We start from the raw sequence: 26,279 nt of genomic DNA, 5'->3' as shown, positions 1-26,279 counted from the left end.
TGATTTCCTGTTTTTTGAAGGGCATACTTTATTTGAAGTCTCTGTTTGACAAACCTCGGAGAAAGGAGATCTCTGTTGTGTGTACCTTCAGGTACAAAATACAGACACAACAACAGCGTTGGCTGAAAGGAAGCAATAGAAGTGTGCGTCATTCGCCCATGCAAAATATTAGCAAAAATCAATGCCAGACTCTTTGTGTTTTATATTCACCTCCTTGCATAAGAGTTTATTGAATGTTCTTGTAATGGAGAAAACTTGTATGGTTTTTTTTCTTCTCTATAACTTTTTCACTGCATAAAGACCTTGCAATACTATGTAGAGTAACCCGTGAACCAGGCTATCTGCCTTAACTAGTTGGGTGAAGTAAAGAGAGAAAAGAAGAGCATAGGGAGACCACAACTAAAAAAAAGTTCCCAAATATCTCCAGAAAGTAACAAACAGACAGAGGACAAAGTACAAACTACAGGAGAAACAAGACACAAGGTTAATAGCATGCAATAGTGGCATATAAATGCCTGCAGAGTAAAAGAGAGTAGAGGAAAGGTGCTCAGTGTATTATGGGAGTTCCTCCAGCAGCGTGTGCTTGTACCCATATAATTATGAAACCTTGCAGGGTCACCTAATCCGGCCCGAAAGATAAGCTTGATCAAAAAGGAAAGTTTTAAGCCTCACCTGAAAAGCACCCAAACAAGGTGCTGCTTTCAAAGAAAAGGGACCTAATAGTTAAAGGCTGTCCTTTACGTTCTGCTTTTTAAAACTTGGGGAACCACAAGAAAGCCTGCACTGTGAAAGCAAAGTGCTCTGTTGAGATGATATAGCGAGGTCTTTGCGATATAGTGTAGCATCATTAAGGGTTTGTATGTGAGAAGGGTTTCGAATGCAGTGAGGAGAAGCTAACAGGGTAGAAAAATGATCTGTCCTGCTAGTCATTGTTAGTTCTCTCACTTTTGCATCTGGTAGAGGCTTTTAAGAGAACTATTAGTGCATCCCTCTGATAAGTAATTACAGTAGTTCAACCTGGAATTAACAGATGGGTGGTCTATTTTCTCAGCATCACTCTGAGACAGGATGTTCCTAATTTTCACCATAGTCTATTATACAGATGAAAGGAGTCCTTGAGATAAGTTTACTGTATGAATTACAAACAATCCTGATTGTAAGGTTTCTAACAGGGGTACTGGAATATTTGGTATGAGTCAGATTTACTAAAGAGGAGCAAATTAGCATGATGATGCAACTGCAAAAATTTCCCAGGGGGAGGTTAAAGTTCTGGGGGGATCATCTACTCACTTCATTGTAATTTATAAATACAGCAAAGCCAGTTCCCATTAATGATCACCAGTATTGTATGAAGAGCAGAATAAATTGGTCGGTTGAAAACAACCAGGCCTGATGTGGAAGTAAATACTGTACTAACAAAAATAATGCAGTGTAAGTCCAGGTCTCATTACAATTCAAACACACATAAAACACATGTTTAAATCCCATTAACAGGCATTCCAGTATGGAATTTAATACATTCAGTACTATTGGAGTTCAGTTCTTTTCTTTTTTATCAAAATAACAGTATCAATAAGGACCGGAGACGTGTGGAGCTTAGTTCTAAAGATTCGGGTTGAATCCAAATAAGACATGGATGCAAAATAAGATGTGACCTTTTTTCAGCATAAATTCAGCAGAATTTCCTATGGCACACTTTAATAACTCGTGTTCGCACAGTTCATTTAAATACTGTCCGCCCCAAGTCTTGCTCTGTGAAAGGGAAACTCTGAAAAAGGCCAGCCATAGAAATGCCTGTGTCCGCTTACCAACAGCAGCTTTTTAGTGCCAAATGTTTTAGTCCAGCAGACACCATTAGTAAATTTGGGCAAATATAAATGATAATCATTCTCCAATAGCATGAGCATGAGCATTTAATAAGGACCAGAAATAGTTAGGAGAACAAAAGAGGAATGTGTGTTATTGGGTTGAAGGGATTGGATAATTTAGAATTGAGGGGCAGAACAGATGACTGAACCAGGCTGTTAGCTGATATATTCCAAGGTTTCAGAGATAATATAAAATAATTGCTTGGTCATCTATCAAACCATTTCCCAACTTTTTCATAAGTGAGATCTAATGCTCTTTTATTTAATTTTACTTGGTTTGTGTTTTTGGTTCTGTTGTAGAAGTCATTAATTTTTATTAGGTCCATATGAATCTGTTGATTTTGCTTTTCGTTTCTTTAATTTAGGGGGTCAGGGAGCAGACACGGTCTCTATGGTGTTTTGGAGGCTTGACAGCTGAAGGGAAATTTCAGAGAAGCAACTCTACTTTGTGGTCTCATTACTTTATTTTTACATTTTAAGATGAATACATTAATCATTATATTTATATGACAGGTGCACCACCCAAAGTGGGATGGATGCTGTCCCTTTTCATCAGACCAGGTTTCCCTTGCTTGGGTTCTAATTACCAGTTTAGCCCACATCCTTTGACTATTTTAAGCACTTTACCATAATCAGTGCCATAGTCAGTGTCATTCCAGTGGATATAAATGATTTTCTTTCCTTCTTCACATATTATTCTTTGCCAGTTAAGGCTCTGGTCTTAAGAATATGTTGGAATATATTGGCCTAATTAGCCTAATTTGATTGGATAGTTAATGCAATTAAATACCATAAAATGCCTGGTTGATAATGTTGCCACCAAACTTGGCAACAATTTACTCTTTTCATTTTTCTTAACTTAAAAATGCAAATATGCAAGCCACAAAAATTCGCATATCAATTTGTGGATGTTTGTTTCACAATATAAATTACACATTGTGGAAAAATGCTAAACGATCAATCGTGCAAGGATTTTATTTCATTGTCAGATGCGTCCAGCTTAATAAGGTGCTGAGAGTGTTCTGAGGGAGAGAGACAGCGTTTACCTTGCCAGGAAGCTTAATCTAAAGGGAGCACTCAAAGAGATTTGCACAAAGTTTGCAGTACAGACAGGAAGGCCACTTGTCAAGGGAAGTGAAAGGATGGGATGAATCAGGCCGAGAGTGTGCAGGTCTGTCTTTTTCATCTACACAGCCAGTAAAAAATGATGGCACTTGAAAGCCTGTCTGTCATCCCCTTATAATTTAAACAAGACTGTGTGTCAGGAAATAAAAGTATAGAACTCAGCAAGCATGATTCATAAAAAAGATAGACTTTTAATTGTTACTGCGAGAGTGTTTAACTAGAACTGCCAATCTGTGATCGCAAGCAAGTTTCACTTTTAAATTGGGTTTTCTTTATTATGTTTGATTTTCAGCTATTTTAAATTAAAGTGACACAGCTCATGAGACTTATATTCTGTGAATGTCAAGCTCTAAAGACATTTCTGAAAAAAAAAATGGTGAAAGTGCTTCCTTGGCGATATATTGGTTCAGGGGCTTCGGAGCCCTGCGTCAAATTTTTATTTATCTACTGGTGCAGGATTTTCAAAGTAACAGCCCATGGTTATATTTCAGTCAGCGTTTTATATGGGGGTTTAAACCTAAAAGCACCTTTCTTTTTGGCTTGCACTCCATACAGCTTAATGCTCTCTTTTAATACAGTCCGTGAATCAAAACGCAGCTCTTGAAGCACTTTACAGTACTTCCTATTGCTATGTCTGTCAGACTGAAGTGGCTGACATTCATGTGTGTGTAACTGGCCGCCTGTGTGTGTGTGCATGTTTGTGTAATACATGGTGAACTTACCTCAGGCATCATTTCAGATAGAAAATTCATGCTTTTCATTGGTCACTTTAAAGAATAATGCTGTTCAAGACCCTGTATGACTGTAATGCTCTTAATGGGGCTTTGTTCTGAGCACTTTAGATGGGACCGATAATAGTGCTGAAAGTAGCCCAGCTGCCGAAGTGGGACCATTTCTTCTAGTGAAGATGGAAAATCTTGCTTTTGTTAAAAAAACATGCATCCTCTAAATGTTTTATATCAGCTAACTTTTGGTAGATTTTAAGTAAAAAGTGTTTTTAGGGTGGAATTAAAATCATTCTATGTATTTTTGCTGTTTTATTTTCTTCTTTATATTGTATAATGTGTTTCATTTTGTTTTAATTATTACAGCAACCATTGATAGTTTTGTCTTACAACGCATGAAATTTATTTGCCAGAATGATCGACTGTAAAGTCAGACTTGGCTGTTCACTTTTTTCTTCAAATAATTAGATAAACAAAATATACCATGAAACTGTCACCTGGCTCTCATTTGGATCGCTGGTGCCCAGAATTTTGGGCAGAAGTGGAGATTTCATGGCTGATAAAACAACTTACTCACCCCTGTTGGCATGTACTTCAGAGTGGCTGCTGTGGTGAGCTAGTAACTGCTTGTGCTCAATAACACTGGACCTGTTGTATCTGAACTTTCAAGTCCTCTCATTAGTGATGAATCAAAGAGTCATGTCAGAGGCAAATCAGGTATCTTCAACTCATTTAGTTCTCCTGCACCTCTACCACTCTCCTCAGTAATACTGAGCAGTTTAGTGTCTTTAAGCTTATAATTTTGGTCTTATGGCTTGAAAAAATTCTGTTTTATTGCAGGGTATATATAAGCCATTCTTTTTCAGCACCTTTAGCAAAGGTGGTTACTCAACAGAGGCGCAGTCTTTGTGCTTAAAATTAAACTGAACTAGTGTCTGTTTGTTTTTTCATCCTTCTGGCCTTTACATACCATCCCTCAGTCAATCCAGCCTCAGTGTTCTCTTTATTTAAAAAAGCAATGTACAAAAATGTTTGATCTTTGGTCATAATCGGACTTTCTTTAAAGTTTTACTTAAAGTTCAGAGAACAGCAACTTGTCTATGTCTTTGTCGAACATTACCAGGCACTGCTGTAGAATAGAAACCCTCTAAAAACTAACCTGCATGATGATCTGCTGGAGAAACGAGAACATCTTATATATTGCAAAAAACCTTACACATTGCTCTTAAAAAAAAGCCACACCAGAAAATAGAGAACCATGAAAGGTTCACTGTTGTAGGACGCTGTTTCTTTCTCATCTCTTGGCAATATCTGCTGTAAGATTGGGCCTTAATGGAAACAGTCTTTCTATGCTATACAAAGACATGTACATGGAATATCTGCAACACACATTTATTTGCAGTAGTTGAGGTTTAAAGTTTCACTTTAAAACCCCACTTAAACCTGTCTGGGCGTTTAATGTACATTAAGAAACCTTAAATTAAGTTTTTTTGTTCTTGTTTGATCTTTTTTTTTTTTTTAGTTGACTTAAAAAAAAAGGTGGGTTTCATGCAGTTCAATTCCATTGATGCATGCTGTGTCTCTCACTCTGCCCGACTAGAACTCCAGCCATGATCGGCTGCTCTTTCGTGGTAGATCGGGAATACTTTGGTGAGATCGGTCTGCTGGACCCTGGCATGGAGGTCTACGGAGGTGAGAACATCGAGCTGGGCATGCGGGTAAGGACCACATTTTATTACCCAAGCTGCTGCTACAATGCAGACTTTTATAAACAGCCTTAAAGGTAGACTTTTTTTTTGTTTCTTTAAACTAAATGAGAAGCCACTGTGTTAAGAGAGAGATGAAACTTCTCAGAGAAAAGCTACGAGAAAAGTTACGTTAATGAGGCTTTCCTTCAAAGCTGCAGAGTTTTGTGTCTGAAGTTCTACACCGGGAAGGCCACACAAAGAGCCATAATTACAGAGCCAATATTTGAAGGGGTAATGCTTAGATGAACAGTCCTTGTTAGAATGATTTGTGAAATCTGTATTCAGACTTTGGAACAGCTTATGATCAAGTTTTCTTATGTTTCACAGCCAGAGGGATACAGCTTAAGAAACAAAACCCAGGGGCATCAACAGAAACCATGATTAAACTTTCCAAAGTTTCGTAGATGGGAGTGGAGGAGGGAAATAAAAAAAATCCCCTTAATGCAAATCTTCAGCCAACCCAAAGGCTCTAAAGCTTGTATACAGAAAATGTAAATCTCTTTGGCTGCTGCTTTGAGTTGAATTTAACGCTTCATGTGAGCGAAGGGCTTGCTGAAGAATTGGTTAGCGTTTAAATTCAGAAAATGTTTCTCTCCAGCCAAGTGGAACCTTTCTGAATCTAGACGCTCTCCTTGGGCTTATTGCAATGAGAAATGCTTGAAAGATCCCACTCTTCATTTAACATCATGCCCACATACATTTCAAAATCTCGAGATTCCATCAACGACACCTCTGAAGTGTCGGCTGCCTTTGAAAGAGCACATAACAGAGGCTGGAGAATGTTTTCGTGTTTGTGCAGTGCTTTATTGAAGACATTTATAGTTGCTGATGATTATTTCAGAGCCTTCTATTATTCCATGTAGATTGGCTTTTCCTGTTTATATAAATGGCATGATTCATTGCCGTCTGCATAATGATACAATGATCTGGCCTCTTCTGTCTTTAGCTCATAGTTTTGCCATTATCATGTAGTAATAACTCAGTATTTTCTATTATGTGCCAACCACTGACAGCCTCCCCCAAGGTTACAGAGTTTTCACATTCAGCAGCGCTGCTTATATGCACCTAACAAACCATGCAGCTGTGTTAGACGATGTTCGTGGGGGAGATCAATTCAGCTACAGCAGCTAAATAAACCTAGAACAACTCTATTGAACTGTGTGATATAGTTTAACAGTGAGCACTGGCTCTGATATGCACCAGCTCCTCATTGTCTCTCTTTTCTCACTGAATATTTACTATCGCTTTTTTCATTCATAAAGTGAGAAGGATAACCGTCTGTCTGCAAACAGAGTGCCATCACAAAGGCAATTACCTATCCTCCTGTTTGGCCTGTCTGTGTGTGGAAATGAAACACATGCCACGGAAAAACAGGCCATTCAGCTCACACACAAGCCTGATTGGGTCGACAGTCAACAACTATCTTCGTCCATTCATAATGTACAGCCTTTAATGGAATGGAGTTGGGATCCCGGCAAGTGAGCTGCAATTACTCCTCTTTGGCTACTGCGGCTCAGGCAGCTCATTGTAGTGCCGGTTGAAGAGCTGCCACTGGGATAGGTTTGATTGACAAGAACATGTTTAACAATTAGCCAGGGCATCTCACAGGAGCCCAGGATCATCTGACTGCAGGATCCTGATGAGAGGCAGGGTTCACATTCAAAGGTTATGGTATATTTATCATCTACCGTGAGTTGTTCCTTTGTGTCTAAGAGGGATGCAAAGAATCTTTTGTAAGCAGAAAGGATGTGCAGGGGCTGATTAGGCTGCACATAGCATTGTGGTGCGCTGTCATTTCTGACAGGAAGACAACAGACTAAAACTGGGGAGGAGGGGTTTCTCACCGATGTGTTTGCTCAGGAGTGAAATCATTTATAAGCTAGGACCTGTAAATGAAGAGAGACAGCAGAGGCAAATCACACTGATGAAAGATCACGTAGAGTTCGTCTGCAGCCTCGTGATGTCACTCTCTCGCTTACATAATCACAACAAATAAAGGAATGCATTAAATGCGTTTGCACTGAATGATATTTTTTTTTTAAATCTCCCAGAGAATCTTTCATTGCCCTTGTAAATAATTGCAGATGGCATGTTTGAACTTACCACAAGGCCCCTTTTGCAAACAGAGAAAAATGGTTTGGGACAGTAACGGTGAATTCTGCCAGAAGTGTCAATATGAATTTATCTTGCAATGTGTCTCCCACACCTGCTTCACTGAGTCTTTGCTGATATAGAGCCCCAGTAGACCTGGACACTGCCTTTCATTTTTCAAATTCCTGTGTGATACTGTGATACTCACTTCCCAAATATAATACTACACAAAATCTACCAGGGGTCACTCCTCCAGCTGCTTGTTCTGCTATTTCCACCGAAACAGGGGAAAAAAGAAACCTTTTGAAATGTGGTAATTATGCTTATGCTAATTCTTTCACCACATTAAAGCAAGAGGAAAATAGAAAACCGAGTCCACAAATACTTCTCTTTGTAAATAATAAATATAAATAAGAAAGGTCTGTGCAGATTCTTAGTCATGCAGGTGAGAATATTCTCAAGCACTTGAAATGAAGTCAGCTGGGCTTCTTTTTGGTTTTAGGCTATGTAAGTGTTGGACTTCCATCAATTTCTGTTTCCAGTGAGTAAATAAATGTCTGGTACTTCTGGGAATGAAAGGATTAGGATGTTAATTTGACATAATTCAAGCATTGGGAGTAATATATAAAAATGTTGTGCCCTATAAGTTTATGAAGCAGGGAAACTCATCAAATTCAGCAAACTCTGCAGGCAGATCTATAGTTTCTGTTAGCTTCATGCAGCTGCTCACAGCTCATTTTTGCTGCCTAAATGCACTGTGTACTCTGTGTTCACACAGTGCTAAATGCATTTAGTAAAAGACTTGTGCCATGCTAAACTAAAACTGCTACATTCAGTCATGCCCTTCCCCTCACATCCTAATCTAACAAAGTCAGTCTGGCATACCATTTTATGACTTGTAGAAATTTAATTCGTAAACATTTTTGCCCGCCAACCTATGATGGCAACCATGTTTCTGCCAGAAAAAGTCTAGAGTCTAGATGGGTTTACCCACACAATATGCCCATGAGCTTACATTGCCATCAGGAAGTCATCCAAGCTGCTTCATGAAATCTGTCTCATTTTCATAACAGTCTAATCAATCAGTCCAAGAACCTTGTGAAGTGTGATCTCATGGGGTGGCCTGCTTGTCTTGATGACATTTATTAAACTCACCAGGAACTCCTTTCAGGAGTAATGAACCAAAAAATAATCGTTTTTTTTCTTTCTTCTTTGAAGCCTCGTCTCCGTACCCACCTGGGCTGGGCCTCAAGGCATCTGCTCATAATCTCTCTGTAGTGAGGAGAATTGAGCTAATTAAAGTGTAGCAGTACCAGCAGCTAGACAGGAATGGGACATAATTACACTTCACTTGGTTCTTTCTGTATCCCAAGCAGAGTTATTATGGTGGGATCAAAGTATAGCATGTAACAGTCCAGTATATGTATTATATTGGTTTTAGATCAGTGCATTTTTTAATCCCATGCATTTAAAATGTGACACTATATAACAGGTTAGACCTGTTGCCCCGGTTTGTTGTAATAACTGTCAAATTTAGATAAGCACTTGATGGAAGTTTGAACATGAAGTGTGATGTCATCAAGGTTAGTTTGTTAGCTCTGGGCTGCAATATGTGAAAGGCGTCTGAGTTTAGGACTCACTTAATCTTCAGTCTTCTGCAAAGGTCTTGAGTCACACCTCCCTGCTTTTATTTTGTCAGACTTTCTTGCTATTTAAAAAAAAAAAAAGTTCTTCAGCTATAGCTGTAGTATTTTGAAGGTAGCCATACCAAATACTGATTTCTAGCTCATTAGAGTTGTAGGATTATGCCTCAAACACTATATTTTCATACATTTTTGCACATTTCAATAAATCTCTGTTTACCATTTTCCCAACAAAATATATATATATAAAAAAAGGAGTTGCTCAAGACAGTTGCACAATACTGAAGATTAAGTGAGTCCTAAATTCAGATGCCTTTCACATATTGGGCTAACAAACTAGCCTTGATGACATCACACCTCATGCCCAGACAGGTTTCCACCATCTGTGTGGAGTTTGCGTGTTCTCCCCGTGTTTGCGTCTGTTCTGTCCGGGTACTCTGGTTTCCTTCCACAGTCCAAAGACAAGCAGTTAGTGGGGTTAGGCTAACTGGTCATTCTAAATTGCCCATAGGTGTGGGCACAACTGGTTGTCTGTCTCTATGTGTTAGACTGGCAACTTATGGATGGATAGCTTCTAACTTTAGAAAACCTAGAAGTGACAGGTGACACAGTAACTGTGTAACCACATAGTATTTTAAAATAGCTAGCTAGCTAGCTAGGTTGCATTTAGATGAAGCAGCGCTAGTTTCAGTGCAAGAAACAGCGTTGGTGTCAGCTGCAGGTTGCTTATTAACACCTGCTCATGTTCTGAGGCTGTCAAACAAGCTGAGCTCAGAAAAGTAGATAGATGGATAGAATTTTATTTCGAACATGCAAATATAACTGAAATAACAAGAGAAAAAACAAAAACAAAACTTAAAAAACATCAAGTTTTTATGTATATATGTATGTTTACAGAATGTGTGTGCTCAAAAAGGAGTAGGATGAAATTCACACTTTCCCTGTTCCTAACCATCCATCCCATCCATTCGCTTGTCCTTTTCAGGGTCGCGGGGGGCGCTGGAGCCTATCCCAGCTGTCATAGGGCGAGAGGCGGGGTACACCCTGGACAGGTCACCAGTCTGTCACAGGGCTAACACACAGGGACAGACAACCATTTGCACTCACGTTCACACCTATGGGCAATTTAGATTAATCAATTAACCTATCCCCACTAAGTGCATGTCTTTGGACGGTGGGAGGAAGCCGGAGTACCCGGAGAGAACCCACGCATACACGGGGAGAACATGCAAACTCCACACAGAACGACCCCGGCCTGATGGTGGAATTGAATTCAGGACCTTCTTGCTGTGCGGCAACAGTGCTAACCACCTTGCCACGGTGCTGCCATGTCCCTTATTTCAAATTTCATTACTTACAAATCCATATTTAGAATTCACTATTCACAAGTGTCACTAAAAGTCACTTTCAGCATTATGACCCTGCATAGCTGCACATTTTAAGCACAGTGCATTGTTATTACAAACTCAAATGTCTGAAACACAATTTTAGAAAACCTTTAGACAGATAATGTACTTTTGTCTTTTGCTATTTTGCTAACAATTTAATTCTTTAACACAACGCACTGTTTTAAAATCTGTTACTCATTACAAGGTGACAGCGGCATCCACCTCTAAGTTGTAGCTGGTTAATAAATCTACAGATTGATCCTTTAGGCTTATCCCTTCGTTTTGCTTCTACAGAAGCATATTAAACAGAATGTGCATGTCTAATACATTCCTATTCTGAGCAACAACTCTGATTATCAGACGATAAACCCAGCAGCTCAGCTAGTGCTTTGCATCTTATGCCACCCACCACTTTTTTCCAGATGGTGGCTTTGTTTAATGAAAACAAACAGTGCCCCCACCCACCCCAAAAAACTAAAAAAAAAAACAAAAACAAAGAAAATATAAATTCAAGATGAACCAGTAAGCATTACTTCAGGTGGTACTATAACAGGTGCAGCCTCGTAGCAGTTGGTGGATGCAGTCAGATGTTGCTTTCAGTTTGTTGTGAGAACATCTGCCCCACTGATACAAATATGAAGCCCGGACAATTTAACACAGTTGATTAACCTCACAAGCCATCTGGATTTGAAGATACAAATGGATTCAAAGGAAGAAGAAAGCCTCCGGATGTGTTCGTTTGTAAAGGATATGATGACTGTACACATGGATTCTCATCAGTTGATTTTTCCATCTAACAATACATTGTGTTTCTCATGTGAGAGAATATTTGTATTAAATAGTTTCTTTCCTTTCGAGAGCAGAAATTCTAATGCTACAGTTTATTTCCTGCCCTGAAAGTTATCATCATACTGTTTATCTAATTATTATTAATGAATACAGAGCTGTCAGAGTCATCCGGTTGCTGTGTGCTGTCGACTTTCTCACAGAATCTAATAATGTGATGGTAATAAAGAGCTTCATCCGGCATCTGTACCAGGATTACAATAGTAAATGTTAATCACATTTGTGGTTTCGGTGACCTATCATGGGCAGCTCTGAGAAACCCACAGCAAGCTACCTTTTACATAAAGCCACCCTCCCTGGCTTTTAACACATGTCACACTAGGAATTATCTTTATTTAGTATTCAGGGATATTCAGATCACACACAGAATATATCTTCACTATTCCCCGTGACAAACTCAGACTCCTCCTCCAGGCTGCAGCCCTCCGCAGCGGAAAGCAGTCACCTTGAGAAAGGACAGAAATGTCGTTATGAGCCATCTGTGGACACCAGCCATTCTGGCAGGTTCCAAATCAACATCGTGCTCATGTCCATCAAACAGCAAATGACAGTGGGCGCTCACCATATGTGAGCCCTTTCCAACAAAGTGAGTCATTCCAAAGATGAGAACAAATCTAATGCCTCCGAGGGATTCTCATGTTACACTTTTGCAAATAGAAAGAGATAAATGTGGGGAATTACTGGACAAATGCCATAATGAGGAATGCTTTATTGGACAAAGCATCACATAGTGTCCAATATGGTTGTCCCATATGGTGGTGCTTTTTCACACCAAAATAAACAAATTTGCGGCGATGTTTATGTTGAATTCTTTTTTAACAGTTTAAGAACTTGTTTTCTTCCACTGTCTCTGGTCTCTTCAGTGACCAGTGTTGACTAAGGTATCCTTTACTATAACCTTGCGTTGTTTCATCACCCCTTCCTTGTCAAAGGCGTGACTCATTCTCTCGCCACAACATGTGAGAAACTATCTGCTCTCCATCGATAAAACCGACGTGAAAGCAACAGTGCCATTGGATATTGATCAAGCATTTGTCTTTTTCAATGCCTGCATTATTCAGGGGCTGAATCAATCTGTTGGGGCTTAATGGACTCAGGTTTACTTACTTCATGGTTCATTACTGTATGTTCCAGCCCGAGTCTGTCTATGGGAGAAAAGACAAATGAGAATAGATGCAGCAGTAAAAGTTACAAGACCCAGATCGAGTATTGTTTCAGAGGAACTGCCGCAGCTATTGAAGGACTTATTGCCACCATATGGCAAAGCAGAGAGCTTCTGCGTATGCTTTTTTGTGCTGACATTATAAAAGATGATTTGGATTTATGCATCGACATGTTTGGTGCATGCATAATTTAAGATTGATATGGTCTTCTTGTCTCCTGGTGTCTTATAGATCCAGACTGTGTCCATAATTTACACCACAATAGAGTGTATGTTTGAGAAACATATGTTATGTTTGGCATTTAACGATGACATCGAGCATACTCCTCTGCTTCAAGTGGCTTTGGAAAAATTACTTGGCTTCCTGGGCGTGAGCATACCTCAGAGAGTTGCCACTTTGGCGTTCAGAGCCAGAGGGATAAGTAATTAGACAGGCCCTGTCAGCTTACTTATTATCCCTGTGAATCATAAACTTCATTAAAAACCTCCTTCAGTAGTGACTGGAGATACCCCCACCCTAATTTGAACACATTCTGACAAGGTAATTAAGATTATTTCACAAGATTTGTGCATTTCGCATCCTCCCACCATTGAAGACAATCGAATTATATAGAGAGGTATCCAAATGCTCTCTCATCACCAGAAAACAACAACAGCAACACTTGACAGGCAGATTGGCTTATCCCATTCATTATCTCAGTATTAGTTAATCTGTTCACGTAATTGCTTGTGTTAGATGTCTGAGACTCTTGCTGAAAACTTGAAATGATCCGACAAGGCCAAAGTATTTGACGAGCACTTGCGCACACTGATTTGGCCGCACCAGCAAATCAGCCGGCATATCAAAGAGGAAGGGCAGCAACTGGGTGGAATTAGCTTTTGACAGGCGTAGTTAAAAGGGTCTACGCGTCTGTCTGTCTCTCCATCAACAGCCTCCATTTTATAGATGTGCAGGCACGATGCCAGCGATGGCACTGTCACCTCACAGCAAAAAAAAAGTTCTTGCTGATGGGCTGTGGACTCTACATGTATTTTGTCTGGGTCCCTCAGTTTCTCCTGACAGTCAAATGACATGCATGTTAGACTGATTGGTGATTAAAAACTGGGAGTTGTTTGGTGACAAGCTGCTCACCCATCCTCTGTGACCCTAGTTGGGCAGTTTATCACACTAACATAGATTTTAAAAAAGAACAGCAAATACTTATTAATGTAGAGGTTCCTGTGAGTACCTGAAAATGAATCAAAGTATAAAGTTGGCATGTTGACACTTCTTTGTGACTGTGAGCTTCTTGAACGACCAAACTATGCTGTGATAAATATACTTCATGTTAAGTGGATTTTTCTGACCTCTGGGGAGCTACAGTATTTCCAGTTGTTTCGTGCTAAATGACGCTAAGAGCTGCTGTGGATACTTCATAAATATGATACTAGTCATATGGCCAGTGACAGATCTAAAAAATGTTACATGGGAGAGCAAAGTGGGAGCAAGAAGTCTAGGCAGGGTGGCACATACCTCTTCAGTGAAGTATGTGAAAATCCCCTATATGTAAATGGAGTCAACAAAATATCAACAAAAACACTTTCAAACTATTTATTGTATCATTATCTCTTCTAAGAAAACAAAGACAATTTTTAGCTATAAAGTTCCCGGCTCTACAGCAGGGGGGCAGTTGCCCCCCCTTGCCCCCCTGTAGATCCGCCCCTGCGTATGGCTTAAATGAGGTATTGATTTTCTCATGTAATTCTCTGCAAGAAATTAAGTGAAACTTTCTGTGAGTCTCCTATTAATTAACCTGAATTACCTTTAACAAACAAATACAGATGAAAGTTCACTCAAGGTGCAACACATCAGTGAAATTTGAAGAACATCCAATTATGGCTCGAGGGCGCGGCTTAACATCAGGTAAGGCAGAGGGAATGAATCTGGGTGTGCTTTGCTTGGTGCTCAGATTTCAGTCTTTCAAAAGTGTCCGCTGCTCAAGGAAAAAACTTATTACACGTTGTTCACTGCTATTTTGAATACTTGTCAACCTTTTAAATAAATGTAATTTTGTGAAAATGGGAATTTATCATTTATGCTAATTAGCCACCGCTGTAGTCGGTGCCAGAGTGTCAAAGTTACACATGCTGCTCTGCTGATGGGGTTTGATATGTTATGAATAACTTAACACACATTTAACTCTTCAAATGTGGATGTGAAATTGAAGCATGCTGCTTTATCCAGTGAGATCATTTTAAGTTACAATTCATGAGAGAAATATTGGACTAGTGTGAAGAGAGCAAAGCGTGTCGTGCTGTTTGAGTACTATGTTCCCTGCTAGACTTCTGTTATCTGAGGATAACAGGGTGTTGGTACTTGAAACTGCTTTCAGGTCTGGAAATTAGCATTGGTTTGAATAAACACCAGAGCTATAGATGAATGAGTGACAAATTAAAAGAAAATCCACCCATTGTGTTCTATGCTTCCAATCTTGGCTCTCCCTCAGTAGAGCTCTACTGGATGTAACAACAACAGTCTTCCGAACATATTCCCCCATTCTTGTTTTGATGATGGTAGCAGAGAGCACTGTGTCACATGTTGGTCCAAAATCTCCCACAGTTGTTCAGTTGGGTTGAGATGTGCTGACTGTGAAGACTTGAGCATGTCTTAATACTCACCAAACCGCTCAGTAAACCCTCATGCCCTATTGATCAGGGAATTGACCTCCTGAAAGAGACTACTCCCAAACAGATAGAAATGTTTCTTCATAGAATGAAAGTGATCACTCAGAACAACGTTGTATTGATTTGCAGTGACCCCTTACCCTTAGAGGATAAGTGAACCCAAACAGAGCCAGCAGCTCTGCAGGGGTCAAAGGTTTAGATTTTTTTCTATAATTTGCAACCTGTTTAAATAAGGGAAATGGTTAGCTGCAAGTTTGAGCTAATATAAGCTTAATTTTCTGTGTTTAAAAGCTGTTTTGCCTTCATATGACAGAAAACTACATCTTAGAAAATCCCTTGATATTTTAAAATCTTAATGTCAGTCATTAGAAAAGTTGTAAATACACCGTCTGGTCTGCCAGCACCCTCAATCAACATTTCTTTGAAATAGGGTGGACTTTTGCAATAATATACTACAAAAAGACATCCCTTGGGTTGAGGCTGAGAGCTTTTCTGTTGAGAATATAGACATGTAAAATTCCCCAGATGCTACTGAGTGCTTGAGTGCTTGCAACTTACTTCCCCAAGAGGTTACAGAATGCAATTTCACAGCTTTCTTCTGAGGTATTTGTAAAAAAAAATTCCACGTGAAGTTCAAAGAATTTCCATGACAAAGGTCGGCAAAAGAATCCATCCCACATTTCTGAGGATGAATACAATTCTTTGTCTAAAATGTGCTGGCACCGGAGCCTGTTGTGCAGACTGCAGGGATTAAAGGCCTGTATACTTTTTTAACCATGCCACTGGTTTTATCAGTTTATCCTTCCCTGCCCTCTAAGAAAGAGGCAATTAACACTTAAATGTCAAAGTAGAATCGTCAATTAACCTATTAAGTGACCTCTAAAGGAGTTTTTTCCCTCTAAGCTTAAAATAAAAGTGTATACCTCTGGGTCATTTATTAAATGGTAAGAGACATGAAAATGCTGATAGATAGATAGATAGATAGATAGATAGATAGATAGATAGATAGATAGATAGATAGATAGATAGATAGATAGATGTGCTATATCTATAAGTCTGGATGACCTCAGCACATCCTTTCATCATCTAATACCGCACTGTAGCTTGCAGAGTTGTAATGGGCAGACAGATATAATGCCTGCCAAAGTGGTGAAACCACCTTTGTGGTACTCTCCCGCTACAGTCCAGGAGCAGATTGGTCTCATCACACCCATCTTCAAGATCTTGATCTCAACTACACATTTGTAATAGCCTATGTTTGTAGTGTGCAGAGTTGTGATACAATTTCACTGACAAAATCTCTGCACATACAGGACATTGCAAAACTTTTGAACGCCTCATTTCTTTTCCCATCATTTTGCTTCCAAGGAGCCAGACGTTCTTATAATCTTTAAAGCAGTTTTGCCAATAATTCTCTCCAAGCTTTCTGAATCCCTTTCAGTGTTTTTATTTCAACACTGGCTGCTTTTTAACTCATTTAACTGATTTTCTGTCCGGTCCTTGTACCTGACCATTTTCAGAAGATTATTTTGTTTTGTTTGTTAAGCCACTGAACACTGATCTATACATAGAAAGGCAGCTAACTCGAGGGATGAACCAGTGCTGTGTCTACGCATAGACTGTTTAGAAAAGAACCGAGTTTAGATTGTGTCTTCAACCACTTTGTTACTAATTCTCATGGCAGGTAAACGAGGAGAAATGAGTTATGAGTTATGTGAAATTACACAAGAACTGAACTGAAAATCAGTGGCAACAGGTTTTATGAAGTGATGAATCAGAAATTTATGGAAATACAAACACATAGAAAAACACACAATGGAAGACTATCAGTCATTCATGGATTGGCCTCCCCAGAGCCCAGATCTTAACATTATTGAAGCAGTGTGGGATCATCTTGACAGTGATCTGAATGAAAGGCACCCAACATCCGAATAAAAGCTTTGAATGTCCTTCAGGAAGCCTGGAGAACTATCCCTGAAGACTTACATTACATTACATGACAAGGAAGAGAGATTTCAGGCTGTGTTGAAGAATTAAGGTGGTCCGAGCAAATATTCTTTTCAAGCTTGTTCGAAGTGTACAAACTTAGTTTTTGCATTACATACTGTTTTTCCATATATGTTTTAATCAATTGCTGCATGTTTTTGCCATGTTCCTAGAAAGATACAAATAAACAGTACTGTGTAAAAACCTTCAAGACTGATGTCACACACACACACACACACACGCACACACACACACACAAACAGGTAACCTCAGGATAAAAAAAAAAAACCCACCAAAAAAACCCATCAAAGCCATTTTGTCACAGATGGTTAAATTAATAAACATATAATTAGAGTTGCTTTTGAAAAAATGGACGTTATATGAAAAATATACATGTTAAGTTGGTTGTTGTTGTTGTTATGTTATACTGCATGATGCATCTTAATCCAGAAAAATCACAGACCTTCTGGTGTTGTTGTGATTTTGTGAGAGACTAACAACTGGGATTTTAGATAAATGTTAAATGCTGATGGGAGAGCAAACTCAGCTTGGATGTGTGCTCAAGTACAGATGATAAATTCATGTGTGTGCAAAATCTGAACGCAGCTGTCACTGCAGGATGTCAATAGGTTCGTTTTTTTGAATTGTTGCTTTCCCACAAACCAAGCTTTTTATAGTGGAAATATTTCACATACACTGAGCATCAGTGTATCACAACCTTTATCACAAGTCACCACACTATAGCTGAGAGGAATATTACATAAACGCAGCCACCTGAACGTAAAGGGACAAGCTCTTATAAAAGTTTATTCCCAATTCTCAGCTGCCGGTGTAGCAACGACACAGTAGTGATTATCTTCAGCTCCGTATGGAGGAGGAAAAAAAAATCACAAATTTGGTGAAGAAGTAGGCAGGTAGACTTGTCAGTTAGAGGCTGGATTATATCACTTTGCAATTTCACACTTTAAGCAAGAGCCCGTTATTCTTTTCTTAACTTGTGAATTGGTCTTAAAGTTCCTGTTCAATACCGCCTCTAGCAACGTGCCTCCAAAGTGTCAATAATGTGATGGCTGTGACTTTCCAAAGAAAGAAACCATTAACTAAAGCATTGATTTTTTTCGGGTACTACACCAAGTACGTGAGCATGTACATATGTCGAGTGTATAGGACGAAACGGTAAATGTGATACATTTGTAAACTAGTGAAAAGGAACAAAAATGTACACATAGAAAAAGATCAGGCTCCAAGCACATTGCGAGCATTTGAGCTATCAGCATGTCTTGTCCTTAATGAGCATTTTTAAAAAGTACCTCATGCAGGATTTTGGCCTCCAAGTGAGTTCCGAGTAGTGGGGAGGGCATCTCCGTCCGTTTTGCTGCCTAGAATCCTAACTGCATCTAAATGTAGGACACAAAAATCCATATGCATAATTTCATCGTATGTATATCAAGGAGAAACTCTGTGAAAAATGTCACAGTAGAAGAAGAATTTGTGTGTTTGTGTGGCTAAAAAGGACATAATGGTATATCTTGTTTTTCAAATCAATGCAAAACTGTCAGAGCTCATGAGCGCCATCTAAATATCACATTTAAAAACTGATATTCCCTCAAATCTGCCGGGAAATGTTTTTGTCATGCACCGAGAATAGCTGAGAAACACGGAGATGAACCCCTACGGACCCCCGAGCTAGTGCTACACTCATTTGGGCAATCCCGAGGCTTCTGTTTGCTACTGCAGGATAATTCTCCTCCCTGTCTGTGTTAGCTGTCAAGCTAGATGTGACATAATATAAAGTCTGCATGACCCCGGCACATTCTTTCATCATCTTAGGCTGAATTCTCAGCCGCACACTTGCTCTCTCTCCCTGCACTGCTCTCCATTTTGACCAGTGATGGAGAAAAAGTCTGATGGCTAATGTCATTTTTGCCGTTTCTGAAAAGCTTGCACTGGTGGGACTGAAAAGTCAGCGGCTATTTTCAAATGGCTTAGAGGCAGTAGCGTATTCCAGAAGAAGTACTTGTTGGATGGGTCACATGGTGATCGTCCAGGTGTGAGGAGCCGAGAAATGAAGCAGGGTTTTTAACTCTCTCTCTTGCTCACTTTATTCCTTTTTTCTTTCCACACAGTGACACAATTCTTATTATGTTCGAGTGTCCAAACAACCATGAATGCCTTCCTAGAGACTCTGAGAGTTATCCCCGTTTTTAAAGAACTCAGCATGAATATCTACACTCTTTTTAGAAGCTCAGCTTTATCTAGGTTATCTCAGATGTGTAAACTTAGAGACAAGAAAAGCTTTTTGAGGGGAGTGCTTTTAAAATCGAACTCACTTTAAAAGAGTGCTACAAAAGTACGGAAGTTCTATGGAATTTGGAGCGAGCCCCCAAATCACATGCCTGTTTGGTAGACTTGAGAGGGACTGATATGGCTGATCAAAAGACCTGTTTTATTTCCAGCATCCACAACTTGTCAATTTAGTTTTTTTATGTGGTTTGCATATTGCTACCTACACTGTTTAAGTCACATGTCTATTACCTGGTCTGGTTGAGCAGCCAAGCAGAACAAGCATGATATGTTAGCCCTCAAAACAACCTCGGGGAATCAGCTGAGCCTGGTACTCTGAAGCCAAATCACTTGGGCACAGGTGGTTTGGGTATATGCCAATGAGCAGCACTGGAACTTACTCTGAATTTGAATTGGCCGCAATGTTTAGTTTCCGTTCTGACTAGTACAAATGTTGATCAGGTCCCTTACAAAGAAACACCAACCTAGCCACACCGATGATGCCGCATTTTGTAATGAAAATATATGAAATGATTTATTACAGCAGCAGAATTTGGCATCAGACTACAGGTTCATCACTCCCCCTCTGAATGTGATGCATATAAGCATTTACTGTGGAAACTGGGGATGAGTAGCTATCCTCTACTGGGTGATGCTGTAGTCAGCGAGGGTGTGAAACAGCAGTCAGCTATGCAGGCCACGTAAGGGGTAAGAAATGGGAAGTGTTACAGCTTAAACAGCCAAATTTTCAGGGTGTGTTCGGCATATTACGTGAAGAGAGTAAGGCATGTTATTTGTGTATGACTCAGCACCGCTTGAGCTCTCTGATTGAAGTAGCTCGCAGGCTCCATTTAAAGCAAGTGCTCATTTCCAAACTCTGTCTACATGTCCACCATCAGCCTCCATGCACTGCATTTCCTTGTGTATTGACTGTATTGTTTAATGGCACTGATATAAGCCTGTTTATGGCTGTTAATAGCTGTTATGCTCTTTATGGCTGATGTTTTCGGCAGCCTCGTAGAGCTTTTCACGCAAATGGTCCAGCTGCAATTAACTAACAGCATGTACAGAGACAATTAAATTAAATTAGCAATTACATCACCACAACATCAAAGTACTCTGTGTTAAGTGCTCTCACTTAATGATGCAGAATGCAGTTTTATGAAGGGTCACCTCCAAATGGACTTCACAAAAATCTAGTCCTGAGAACCTGTGGGTGGGATGTCATAGATTAAAACAGTCTTATTTAGTATTTAGATTTTATTATGTTTCCACAGTTATGAATATTTAAAGGTGTAACCTGTAACTGCAGCATACTGCTACCCTTTTGGAGCTCTGTTTTCACCGTATACTACATGAAACCAAACATCCGTGTCTGTGTGGAGAATATTACTGTATGCTAATTTATTTAAATTATTAGGTATTGCGATTCCATTAGTAAGAAGAGCAGCGCATTTAAAAAAAAAAAAAGATGCTTAATATGGCACAACAATAATGAAATGAGTACAGCAACACAAAATGAGACCCTGTCATGAGCAGAGGCACTCTCTGGATGGTGTTAATGCTTTCCTGTGTGAGCAGGAGTGCACAGGCATCCTTATTATGTCTTTATACTTCGGAGGAAAATATCTGCCATTTGGTCTGATTTGCTTTGTGAATGCTTTTACTAAAGCCTTGTTTATGAGCCTACAGGCAGCAGGATGGAGTCATAAGCAGTCCTGGAATGTAACACGTACTGTTTTAGCCAGCAATCTGTTGAGCACCACCTGTTTTTCCTCCAAATCACCGTTTTCCTCATGCGTTGAAAAAGGTCACATCAGCATTGATGATCCTCACAAGCAGAGCTGACTCCCTGCAGCTGCCTTAGATCAGGTTGTTCGTTGTTAAATCAAGAAAGAAATGTACCCTTGCCCCCCTCCCCATCTTCACCACCAGCTTTGTGGTTAGTGGCTTGTGATTAGCTCTTTCACATCAACACATAGTGTCTTAACTATAGAGAATAAAAGTGACATTGGAAGCGGATGTTCTCTTTTGTAGTGAAATTGACTTTCAACAGTGGTACACATTTTACATGTAGGGAGAATTGTAAAACCATTGTAGAGGCTGATTCAGTCCAGCGAAGTGAGAACAGAGCGGAAGCCCCAAACTACGAACTGCTATATAGACTGTTTGCACAACCAGCAGCCAATAGATCTGGTTATTAGGGATGCAAACAGGGACAGCAAAAGTAAGACAAGACCAAGAGTTTGTGTGTATTGCTCGGAATAAGGGGTAGTGGCTTTTTTTTTTTTTTAAACATTTACTTCTGGGAGTTTCAGCCTTTATCTGACAGGCTGGTACAGACAGCAAACAGGAGAGCAGGGAGAGAGTGGGGGCAATGAGACAAAGGAAATGAAAGATCCAGGGCAGACTCGAATCCAGACCCCTTCAGTAGCCTTTGGCATATTGGCTGCCTTCTAAACCAGGTGAGCTCCCAGACAGTGTACTTTATTTGAATGAGACCCAACAAGCAGCCTATGGGGGAAGGGAAAAAGCTTTAGCACTGCATGGACCAGAACCTAGTCTAAGCTTTGCTACAGTGTAAATACATCATCATCCAAACGTTAAATCATCCAGTCAGATTCCAGGTAGATTAACTTTATTCAGCTTGGAATCATGAAAAAAGACATGGCCCCAAAAGCTTTCCAGAATCATAAGATCCTGGGCCTAGCCCTGTAAATAACACAATTATTGTTTTAGCTTCAGACAAATTATATTTCATTGTCTTATTGGCATTTGAAGTATCACCTTGTGAAAAAGCTGTTGGACCTTTATCTGTTGAAATGTTATCACCATTAAATCTCAGAAGCAGGAAACTTTATTAGCATGCAGTTAACAAGCAGATATCATCACTGACAAATGCAGTAAATAATTGATAGAGGATCAAAATGACTTTGAGAAGATTGTAGTCCAGATAGAAATGAATTGTGCAGAAAACAAATCGAGGCAGCCGTTGGATCAAATGAAGTTCACTCTATTAGAAACCTGTGCTTGAAAGGTCCCTTCAAACTAGGGCACCGATATTACTCCCTTTCCATTTACTTGTATTGTCATGATAATGTGATTTGATATGATTAAATAAATTGTAATTATAATGTTAAACAATAATGAATATAATAATTAAGGTTAAATGATATTACCAATAAAGGTAAACCACATTAGATAAAATGCATGCAGAAAACATCCAGAGCCTGTCAGGTTTCACCATAGAGGAAGCACAGAAAATGTTATGCTTAAAACACCATAAAGCAGCTCCATTTGATCAGGACTCTTTTTGTTGCTCTTGTTGAAATGTGTCTTTTTCAGTCCTATAAATTAGAAACACCTGCAATAATTAAAGAAAAATGTGCACAAGTTAAACAGAATCTTTTTATATACATACTTTCTAATAGTTTGTGGGAGTTTAGATGGCTTTTTAATTTGCAACAAATCCTGCTGTGAAATATACAGTAATATAATTAAAATGAGAGCTACTTATAGAGATAAGATGAAAGGTCTGGCTGTTACAAGGGAAATAATGAGCAGTGGAGTATATTACTGTTGCCATGCTTAAGCAAAGAAGAGAAACAGCTGGTACTCAGTGTATTTTATTTATTTATGTATTTATTTGTAATATGGAAATTAAAGAATAAAAAATAATTTGTCTCCCGCTCCTTATAGACAAACAAATGCATTTATTTTGGACAAGAAACTCTACTTGAAGCTTAAAGATTAAAGTTTAAAGTAATGCAATAAAGCTTTAGTCTGTTTAGCCAACTAGTTAGCACACAGCTTTCTGACCCTTGCAAGTGGTTGAGGGAATATTGATCAGCAGTTTGCTTTCAGTGCCAGGAAAGCTGCTAACCGCAATCTCACTTGTACACATTTTCAATTATCCACGAGTGCTTCATAAGTGGTTAAAACACTGATAGTTTTACTCACACACAATCGATTTGAAGCAGGAAACCAAAGAAAGACATCATTACACAGAGCTTACTATGTTTCCATAGGCAAGGGGCGGGATCTGCAGGGACTAAAGGCTTCCCATTAAATCGGTATTGCACTCACACCCACACAAAGTCGCCAACCGTGAAGACTGTTGCAGAAAAACAGCATTTGTCATGAGCAGCAGCAAACCAGGTAAACCCTGCTCCAAAGCACTAATGGATTTTTTAGGCCAAGGTCATTGTGGATCATCAGGAGTGAAGAAGAGGGGTCAGTCAGTCAATAGAGGTTTTTAAGCTCAGGTCAGCCCCAGCGAACTACTTCACCATTGATACAGATGAAGCAACTGAGGTTTTCAGCGTGAGAGGACAGATGCTGTGATTGCCCTTACTAACATACAATTAAGCACAACCTCACAGACTTCCTTTAGCACTACGGAAACGTGTAAACTCGGGGTGTCTGTAGTTTTAATGTGAACTGACATATCCATTCTTTCATAAAATGAGAATTTTCCATATATTTCCTATTCTGAAATTTACACAAGCCACTAATGAATTTAGCCCACTAAAAAGAATGCACATACCCAAAACATCTTTTTTTGCCTGTGCCATTAAGCTCTGTTGTTGTAAACAATTAAAGAACAACTGAGTCATGCAGTTTCCCTGGGTGACATGTTTCTTCATTACAGTGAACACTGTACAGTAGTTTATTTTGAGTCAAGCCCACGTATTCCGCCTTGCTGCCAGAATATCAAAGGAACAATGTGGATTAAACTAGTCCCAAAATGATGCACCATACACCACAGCTTGAATAATATTTTATAAGAAAAAAGCTGTTTAGACACATCTCTTTGGTTTATTCAAACAACAATTCATTAGATTTATTGAGAATAACAAAAACGTAACTTACATTATATTGTACAGCCAGTTTTTTTCCCTTAATGAACAAATCCAGGGATTGGTAAAAATGCTGATGGGGTCAAAAGGAACCAGTTCAGGTGCTTTGGCCATCTGTGTAGGATGCCTCCTAGGCAAGGGGTTTTGAGCATGTCCTCGACGCTGGAGAGGTTGTATCTCTCACAATTCTGCATCCCCCTGGATGAGCTGGAAGAGGTTGCCAGTTGAGTAAAGACTGGGCTATGCTATTTAGACTGTTGGCCCTGCGGCCCAAACCCAGATATGGAAGGATGGATGGTTGGAAGAATGGATCGATGGATGGATGGTTGGAAGAATGGATGGAAGGATGGATGGTTGGAAGAATGCATGGAAGGATGGATGGTTGGAAGAATGGATGGAAGGATGGATGGTTGGAAGAATGCATGGAAGGATGGATGGTTGGAAGAATGCATGGAAGGATGGATGGTTGGAAGAATGGATGGAAGGATGGATGGTTGGAAGAATGCATGGGAGGATGGATGGTTGGAAGAATGGATGGAAGGATGGATGGTTGGAAGAATGCATGGAAGGATGGATGGTTGGAAGAATGGATGGAAGGATGGATGGTTGGAAGAATGCATGGAAGGATGGATGGTTGGAAGAATGCATGGTTGGATGGATGGTTGGAAGAATGGATGGCAGGATGGATGGATTGATGGATGGATGGAAGAATGGATGGATGAATGGATGGATGGATTAAAATATGTGGGGACAATCTCGGGAGAGACGCTACCATCCCATAGAGCAGGGGTAGGCAACCCCATGCCTCAAGTGCCGCTGTCCTGCAGGTTTTAGATGTGTCCTTGATCCAACAGATGATTCAAATTGCTAAATTACCTCCTCAACATGTCTTGAAGTTCTCCAGAGGCCTCATAACGAACTAATTATTTGATTCAGGCGTGTTGACCCAGGGTGATATCTAAAGCCTGCAGGACACCGGCACTCGAAGCCTGGAGTTGCGTATCCTGCCATTGAGGTTAGGGGTTGATAGATAGTTTACAAATGGAGACATACTTTAAGAACTTCATATAAAAAAATCCATACTTGTCCTTTACCTAACTATCCTGTCATATCTCCCCAATACTTGGCAGTACTCACTGATGATCTGGCCTACATATAAACATCCAGCTACACACGTCAAACATTTCTTGATTGCATCTGGTCACAGGTTGTTAATAATAAATCACTGGGAGCAGGAATCTCTGAATATATTTAAATTACCATACTAATATACTCTATTCATTGGGGGAAGAGCCTTTGCCTAGCACTTTGAGGTTTCCAAATGGCATCATGAAGTGCCTTCAGAGTTCAGTAGTACTCTTCTAGTCTTACGATAAGAATCATGGAAGGAAAGACAGATCAAGAGTTTGAATCATATATCATTATTTTGAACATGACCAAAAAACAGACGCTGAATTTATTCACATCTTTTCACATGACATTCAATAAGCATGATGTGCAGAAAACAGGCATCATCTCAGATCTGCACTTAATTGAGAAAATAGTTTTGCAGCAGCATTTTCCTTAAACGCCAAGCAGGGGGTATCGTTTTGGGGTCATAGAGAAGTTAATGAATGAGAACATCTGTTACGCTTTGTGGCAATTGTCATTAAGAGACTGTGGGTGGTGGAGGCGGTGATATTTTGTACGGCTGGAAGGACATACCATATGCTGTGGCCTTCCAGTGATACGGCATGAGAAACTGCTTAGGCACTTTGTAACACCATGGCAGAGATGTGTTTTTACAGGGTTTTAAAATTCAAATCTTTTCTGGCACTGAAAGAAATGGGTGCATTACTCCCATGTGACTGCCTGCCACTGTAGCTTTCCATTGAGTATGTCAGTCGAGGGT

General features: G+C 39.6%; 1 protein-coding gene across 1 annotated transcript in view; it reads left to right on the top strand.

Annotated features, from left to right (window-relative positions):
* Positions 1 to 26,279, top strand: part of galnt9 (polypeptide N-acetylgalactosaminyltransferase 9) — a 93,798-nt gene that overhangs the window by 52,416 nt on the left and 15,103 nt on the right. Inside the window, exon 6 of the mRNA XM_003445562.5 lies at positions 5,319 to 5,436. Coding sequence (XP_003445610.1) covers positions 5,319 to 5,436 — 118 coding nt within the window. The remainder of the gene's footprint in view (positions 1 to 5,318; positions 5,437 to 26,279) is intronic.

The sequence above is a fragment of the Oreochromis niloticus genome, linkage group LG12 (genome assembly GCF_001858045.2).
Source record: "Oreochromis niloticus isolate F11D_XX linkage group LG12, O_niloticus_UMD_NMBU, whole genome shotgun sequence".
Taxonomy (NCBI): Eukaryota; Metazoa; Chordata; class Actinopteri; order Cichliformes; family Cichlidae; genus Oreochromis; species Oreochromis niloticus.
Note: the sequence above shows the minus strand (reverse complement) of the source record. Positions and strands in the feature narration are given on the sequence as shown.